General features: G+C 36.3%; 1 protein-coding gene and 1 pseudogene across 1 annotated transcript; both read left to right on the top strand.

Moving 5' to 3' along the window:
• The first annotated feature begins 994 nt into the window (after positions 1-994).
• LOC112017108 (putative pentatricopeptide repeat-containing protein At1g69350, mitochondrial) lies at positions 995-5038 on the top strand. Its single transcript, XM_024049574.2, has 2 exons — positions 995-4039; positions 4671-5038. The coding sequence occupies exon 1, from the start codon at positions 1294-1296 to the stop codon at positions 3769-3771; it is 2478 nt and encodes an 825-aa protein (XP_023905342.1). The 5' UTR covers positions 995-1293; the 3' UTR covers positions 3772-4039; positions 4671-5038.
• Positions 4710-6915, top strand: LOC136062263 (calmodulin-lysine N-methyltransferase-like; annotated as a pseudogene).
• Positions 6916-8460: the final 1545 nt, after the last annotated feature.

Below are 8460 nucleotides of genomic sequence, written 5' to 3'. Positions count from 1 at the left end.
TCTCTCCGTTTTTTTTTTTTTTTTTTTTTAAAGTTTGATTGTTGTTGTTGTTGTTTTTTTTTTGATGAACTGATTGTTGTTGTTGTTGTTGTTGTTGTTGCATTGTTGTTGTTGTTGTTGTTGTTGTCGCCAGAATTAGTTGTTGTTGTTGTTGTGTTGTTGTTGTCGGAATCAATGTGAAAAAATTGTAGGAAAATAGTATTTTCCTAATAGAACCAAACACATGAACTTAATTTCCCACAACAATTTTCATAATTCAACCAAACACTTAAAAATATTTTCCTTTTTCAAATCATCATCATCACAAATCAAGATGACTAATGAATTTGCATATCAAAAAAAGCAAAAAGAATAGATTAACTATTATCAATTTTTTTAAAAAAAAGATGTTAGCAAAATCTAAATACAAAAATTTAGTTAGAGCATCTCCAGTGGCTTGGGCATCCGGGTCTAATAGGCAAAATTTGGAGAATATGGTGTACTGTAGATGCTCCAACAACTTTGGCAAACGGATTTTTTTTTTTTGCTAATGAACAGTAGCCCATCAAGTTTGATGGGCTACTGTTCATTCTTCAAATATATATTTTCTATTATAATAATGATGTGTTGTATAAAAATAATGTTGGAAGATGTGTAGTTGTTAAAAAAAGAATAAATAATGAATGAAAAAATAATATTTAACTGAGATAGAGAATAGGATAGAGAATTTGTTGGAAATGTATTTGAAAAAGTGAGTAGGCAAAAACTAAATGTCACTGTTCATGAGCCAAACAGTACAAAAATTTGGCTAATCTGCTGGAGATGCTCTTAGTAAATTTGCATTTTGAAAATTGAAGAATAGTGGTAATTAAACCGAATATTTACAAAAATCTCTTTTAAACTAATCTTCTTAACACCCAAACTATATTGGATCGACCTTCTATATAATACATGAATTTTTTTTTTTTTTTTTTTTTTTAACTTTATATGGATACTTATTTCAAAGCCCCAGCCCAACAAGGAAAGATATAGCCGTTTAACCTAATTCCAAATTTAAGAAAAAGAAGAGAGACGAGAGACTGAGATAGAGAGATAGAGAGACCGAGAGATAATCAAGCAATCAACCACCACCGGCCGCTGACCCACCGACGACAACGCCGCCGCCGCCGGTCTCTCCAAGATCCATCCCAATTTCAAGTATTTATTCTCTCTTTCAAAACCCAATACTGATATGATATATATATATATATATATTCTCTGATGCTCTTTCTCCTCCACACCATATGATATAGCATTGGGTCTGGACTCCATTCTATGTTCTTGTTCCACTTCCACCACCATGCACGGAAAACTCTCCCTTTCCTCTCTACTACGCTCCTTATCTCAATCCCATGCCAATCCAAACCAACCCAAATTCTCTCTCTCTCCACAACCACACACACACCATGCACTCACTCTCACTCACACTCCAATCTCCTCACTCTCATCTCCAACGCCCACTCTCTTCACCAAACCAAGCAGGCCCACGCCTCTGCACTTCTCAACGCTCTGCTCCCTCACAGTGTTTCTCTCTGCGCCTCCTTAATGCTTAGCTACTCCACCTTCGGAGACCCCGCTGCCTCTCGCTTTCTCTTCCAGCAAACCTTTCGCCATTGCCGCAATGCCTTCTTGTGGAACACCCTTATTCGTGCCAACTCCATTGCCAAAGTATTTGATGGGTTTGAGACTTATAATAGGATGGTTAGGACCGGTGTTCGACCCGATGACCATACTTTCCCTTTCGTTCTCAAGGCGTGTTCGGACTATACGGAGGTCCAGAAGGGAATGGAGGTTCATGGGGTTGTGTTTAAGCTGGGTTTCGACTTGGATGTCTATGTTGGGAACACCCTTTTGATGTTTTATGGGAATTGTGGGAGTTTGAGTGATGCAAGGAAGGTGTTTGATGAAATGCCTGAAAGGGATGCTGTGTCATGGAACACCATAATTGGGGTGTTGTCAGTTAATGGGTGTTACGGTGAGGCGCATGATATTTTTAAAGAGATGAATTTGGATTCTGGGTTTAGGCCAAATTTGGTTACTGTTGTTAGTGTGTTGCCGGTTTGTGCTGGTCTTGAAGATGGGGTCATGGTGAGACGTATTCATTGTTATGTTGTGAAGATTGGTTTGGATATTCACTTGAATATTGGCAATGCGATGGTTGATGCATATGGGAAGTGTGGGAATGTGAAGGCTACAAAGCAAGTTTTTGATGAAATGGTTGAGAGGAATGAGGTTTCTTGGAATGCAATTATCACCAGTCTTGCTTTTATGAATCGTAATTTGGATGCCTTGGAGCGATTTGGTTTGATGATTGATACAGGGTTTAAACCAAACTCTGTTACCATTTCTAGTATGCTGCCAGTGTTGGTCGAGCTAGAACACTTTAAAGCAGCCAAGGAGATTCACGGGTTCAGTATAAGGATGGGTATCGAGGATGATGTTTTTATCGCAAACTCGTTGATTGATATGTACGCAAAATCAGGCCGTACAACTGAGGCATCCAATGTGTTTTATAAAACAAGGGAAAAGAATGTTGTCTCTTGGAATGCCATGGTTGCTAATTTTGCTCAAAACAGGCTTGAGTTGGCTGCCGTACAACTAGTAAGAGAAATGCAAGCTCATGGTGAAACTCCCAACTCTGTCACCTTCACAAATGTTCTGCCAGCTTGTGCACGACAGGGTCTTCTTCATCCTGGAAAAGAAATCCATGCAAGGACAATTCGCACGGGATCTGCCAATGATTTATTTGTTTCTAATGCTCTGACAGACATGTATGCAAAATGTGGCTGCCTAAATCTTGCCCAAAATGTCTTTAACATCTCCCTTAGAGATGAAGTATCATACAATATACTAATTGTAGGATACTCTCAAACTAGTGATTCTTCAAAATCTCTGAGTTTGTTTCTGGAGATGAGGCTTACAGGTATGACGCATGATATTGTTTCTTTTGTGGGTGTTGTATCAGCTTGTGCAAATCTAGCTGCAATCAAGCAAGGCAGAGAGATCCATGGATTATTAGTGAGAAAGCTTTTTCACACTCATCTATTCATTGCAAACTCACTATTGGACTTCTATACCAAATGTGGACAAATTGATATTGCTAGTAAGGTCTTTGACCAGATCCAAATAAAGGATGTTGCCTCTTGGAATACTATGATTTTGGGCTATGGAATGTTAGGTGAATTGAACACTGCAATCAATCTTTTTGAGGCAATGAGGGAAGATGGTGTAGAATATGATTCAGTTTCATACATTGCAGTTTTATCAGCTTGTAGTCATGGAGGGCTCATTGAGAAGGGGAAGAAGTATTTTGAGGAGATGCAGGCTTGGAATATTAAGCCAACACACATGCACTATGCTTGTATGGTTGATCTTCTAGGCCGAGCTGGCCTAATGGAAGCAGCAGTGGAGCTTATTAAAGGTCTGCCTATTGTGCCAGATGCCAATGTCTGGGGAGCTTTGCTTGGGGCATGCCGAATTTATGGGAATGTAGAGTTGGGGTGTTGGGCAGCAGAGCATCTGTTCAAGTTGAAGCCCCAGCACTGTGGGTACTACATTCTTCTTTCAAACATGTATGCAGAAGCAGGAAGATGGGATGAGGCAAACATGGTTAGGGACTTGATGAAATCAAGGGGTGTGAAGAAGAATCCTGGTTGTAGTTGGGTACATATTGGCGACCAGGTGCATGCTTTTCTAGTTGGAGAGAGAATAGAAGGATTGGATACAGATATTTGGCTTGCAGAATGCAGTTAATTATATTAACGTGAAGAAGTCATCAAGACAGTTGAGATAAGAAGTTGTCTCTTCAAGGATGGTTCAATCTCACTCATGCTTAATCTCAAAGAGATCAGTTGCAAAAGGTGGTGTTATTATGCAAATGCAATCCTCATTGAGCTCATAATTAAATTACTGGACATGCCTAAGTATTCATGATTGATACCAAAAGATCATATTGATGCAACAAAGAGTGCTACACAGGATGATCATCTTCAGGGATATTCCTCTCAACTTTTCCAACAAGGTAAGCACCAACATCAGCTGCTTCTGTATGAATACCTTCACAAACGCTTTCAAAAGTGACATTGTAGAACCTACAAGTCTAGAACCTGTTATTGATTCGTGAAGCCTTCCCAGTCATCCCCATAATATAATTTAAATAAATTGATGGAAGGTTGGTCTACAGTTATTCCTTGTGTTGTAAGTGCAAGATTTGCTTTTGGTATTGAAGCCTTTTACCTTTAACTGAACCAAGGAAGAGGAAGATGATGGCACCAAATACTTCCATGCTTAGATTTGAAGCCACACATTGACACATATCGTCATTAAAATATATTCTAGGGTCAGGCAGCCTTTTTTCTATATTTGCCAATTTTTGTTGTAGTATAGCTCACATGTTTCTTAGAGCATCTCCAATAGCATCGGCAAACACAAAATACTCTCTATCTTAGAGAGTATAACCACAAAATGCTGCTCCAATGGTCTCTCTAAACAACAAAAATTTTTGCCTAATCTACAGTACCTCTCTTGACCAACCAAGTAGCTGTAGATGCTCCAAATGATTTTCTCTCCTTAAAAAATTCTAACAACTGAATAAAAAAAATTTCTTTCTCTTTGCTCTCATTTTCTTTGTCTCACTCTCTCTGTCTTCTCAGAACAAAGGGAGTAGAAGCTCTCTCTCTCTCTCCCACAAAATGACAAACAGTGGCTTTCAGTTGAAGTTCGGCTCAACCACTTGTGAGGAAGAGCAGAGATCTGAGATCATTGGCTCAACCAAGAAAATCGGTACCCAAAATTTTGATTGCATGGTTTTTTCATCATATGAAGTAGATTTCATCTCTTAGCCACCAATGTTTAAATTTATTGGTATTTTCCACAAGTTGATGATTTGGTGGTTTTGAATGATTTCCTATTGTTCCTTACATTTGCTACTATCTGGTTTCTAGGTTTTGGTTTTATTGCTCTAGAGCACTGATTTGTACATCTGCTTCAATGTTTTGGGTCTTAATTTGAGTTTTTTGCATCTGGGTTTTCTGCATTTGGCTTAATGTCTACTGCTGTATATGTGCGCTACTGCTGCATAATTACTGTTGTAAATGTGCAATTGCTTCCTCAAGGATTAATATCTATATAATTATATCTTCCCTGCGGTCCTTATTTATTAGTGTCAAATTGGTATAAGAAAGAAAGGTGGGGGGAATAGGGGATCTTTGGCTATTTTGTACAAACCAGAGTCTAAACATTGAATAGACTATGGTCATTGAGCCTTCTGAAGTTGTATAAATGTGGCAGTACATTAATAGGAAGCACATTGGTGTAGAAAATAGAGTGGGAATTTCACTGAATGAGGATGAGCTTTATATATTAAACCCCTTGAATAGAAGCGCAAAGGCTTTTTGAGATTTTTTTTTTTTTTTGGGGGGGGGGGGGGTTGGGGTCATGTTCAAGCATTTTGTTCTTTCAAATTCTTTTTAGAGATAGGGGTCTTCATCTTCTTAGGAAAAGCCATATGAGGTAGCTCACATTAAAACCAAAAAAAAAAAAAATTGATTTTCTCCAGTGAAAGTGAGTTTGGAATATTGAAACGCTATTAAGCCAAAGCAATAGGTACGTGCAAAATTTGGCGAAATTGGATAGTTTCACTAAACGAAATTAAATACTTTTAAAAACTTAATGCAATTATGGACTTATTTGTCCCTTGCAAATAACTTCTCATGCCATTTGTTTTTAATGGACTTTCAACAGCAAAGCATTTCTAGTTGAATTGTTCATAAATTGTGAGTTTTTGCTTCTGTATCAGAAACATTGAATATAAGTTTGAGCTGTTTATTTGAGCTTAATGATGAAATATCTAAATCTGCAGATTATGGCTTAGCTGGTTTAGTAACTGCTGCAATCACAGAGGCAGTAGAAGTTGTAATATCAGATGGAAATCCTTAAGTTGTTGATTCTTAATATAGATGCCAATTCTAGAGCATTTGGTGCTACAAGAGTGAGCTCTATGACATTGCATTGGGATCAAGAAGAAATATCAAATATCTCTAATGCTTTTGATGTCATTATTGCAAGTGACCGAGTGAGGAAAATCATCAAATGTGAATCAAATGAATTTTCCTTCATTGCTTGAAATTGTGAGGTGAATCACACTTTCTTTAAGGAATTCCACAATGGCCTTGCTCGACTCATCAGGTTCTTGTTGAAAAAAGAGGGGCCATCTGAAGCTATTTTTTTAGTCCTAAAAGAGGCAATTCATTGGACAAGTTTCTTGAGATAATCAAACAAAATTCCTTGTGTTTCAGTGTAACAGAGAACTATACTGCAGAAGTTTGGAAGCGTCAACAGGCATTCATACATAGCAAAGACTCCTGGCCCAGCTATGAAAAAGATAATTGCTATCCATTATTGGTTAGAATTACAATGTGAGCTTTTGGATGCTATTGTCCTTTGTTTTCTACATCTATCCTAGGGTGTTAAGTTATTGGTTGATTTTATTCATTTGCTGGTTGACCCATGTGGTGGGTATTAATTGTATAATTATCTTAGGATGCAAGAGAATTTCCATATACAGACACCTGCTAAATACACTATTGTTGCCTGCTCAACAAAAAGAAGAAGAAGAAGAAGAAGAGAATTATGCTGAACTTCATGTCTCTTAAAGTGTTTGTCCAAATTCATGTACAGACTCATGCAACAATGCTTATTGACTTGTTGTCTACTAACTAAGCTGATAAAAACATTCAAGAATTACTTCAGAAGTCTACATAATGCAGCCCTTGAAGATTTTATTTGCTATTATGTGGAAAGGTTTTGGCTGTTGATGTATGCTTTGAGTAAATTTTATACTTTGTACAAGATGATATATCTTTTAAATTTTAAGCACAAGATTGTTAGTTGCTTTAATTGTTTGGTTTTTCTTTGCAATTTCTTTGTGTGTTAATGTTGCTGCTTTGAACCTATTTTCATGAACCTATTATAAAAATTTGGCAGATATGAAGTTTATGTTAATTCTTGTTTTCATAAAGTTTGGCAATTTCATTAATATTTATTTCAAAATTTGACTTAGTCAGTTCATGGTAAGATAGTCATTTGGAAAGTTTTTGCATTGTTCTTTTTGTATGTATTATGATTATTCATTATTGTTGCATGTCATATGCTAGATGAAATTTCTTTTAGACATGATATGTAATCTTTTAGTTCAAACAATTTTTTTCCTTGTCTTGTTATAGATTTACATCTCTCGTCCGTTGGATTCTTGCATATCACTGGCGTTGAGTTTGTAGGTTTTAATAGTGTTTTGTTGATCACAAAATTGGTTGATCATTGAGAATTTGGACTATCTAGCCTTTTGCCCTTAATTTTTTTTATTTATTTAGCAATTTGCCCCTGTTTGCAAACTATATAGGGATATGCTCCTGTTTCGATACTCGATTATCTTAAAATTGAGTTTCTATGAAATACTCGATCTGTAGAAAATTGAGTTATGCCTGATCAAACTTATAAAAAAAAAAAAAATGGAACTTGATTTTATGGAAATCGAGTTTAAAAACGCTACTATAGGGTTTTAAAACGCCACTATAGGGCTTAAAAATGCCACTATAGCACTCCTTAATGGGGTAATAAAAAAATTTCAGGAAAACGCCGTTATAGAGCTTCAAAACGTCACTATAGTTCTTAAAAACGCCACTATAGGGCTTCCTAATGGTATCACACTTGTAAAAAAAAATTTGCAGGAAAAGTCACACTTATATAAAAAATTTTTTGCATGAGAACACCGCTATAGGGTTTTAAAACGTCACTATAGGGTTTAAAAACGCCACTATAGGGTCCCTGAACCTGTATGGCGTAATCACACTTATAAAAATTTTTGCAGGAAAACGCAGCTATAGGGTTTTAAAACGTCACTATAGGGCATAAAAACGCCACTATAGGGCTCCCACTTATAAATTTTTTTTTTCATGGAACTCGATTTTCAGATATTCGAGTTCCATGCAATTTTTTTTTTTTTTTTTTTTTTTAAGTTTGATCGAGCATAACTCGATTTTAAGATAATCGAGTATCGAATCAGGAGCACGCCCTTATATAGTTTGCAAACAGGGGCAAATTGCTAAATAAAAAAAAATTAAGGGCAAAAGCCCAGATAGTCCTTGAGAATTTTGTGGAATCAATGACTGGATAGTGTTTTGTTATGACGTAAGGAACAAATATCTGAATCTTTTTTTATGTATATATTTATTAAACTGAGCCTACAAAAGATTTGCCTAACTGGCTAAATATATTTAATTGTGATTTGCCCACTAGAAAAAGTTGGATTAGGTAAATTTTTGGCCATCAAGATCAAATTTTTAGTTTTAAAAATAATTTTGTTTGAAGAGATTTGTTTTACCAAGGATACTACTAAGAAAAATTTTGGTTGCTAATGTTGTTCTTCTGATGAGGACCAATCTA

Source organism: Quercus suber, unplaced genomic scaffold (genome assembly GCF_002906115.3).
Source record: "Quercus suber isolate HL8 unplaced genomic scaffold, Cork oak 2.0 scaffold_396, whole genome shotgun sequence".
NCBI classification, from domain to species: domain Eukaryota; kingdom Viridiplantae; phylum Streptophyta; class Magnoliopsida; order Fagales; family Fagaceae; genus Quercus; species Quercus suber.
This window is presented reverse-complemented; position numbering and strand designations above follow the sequence as displayed.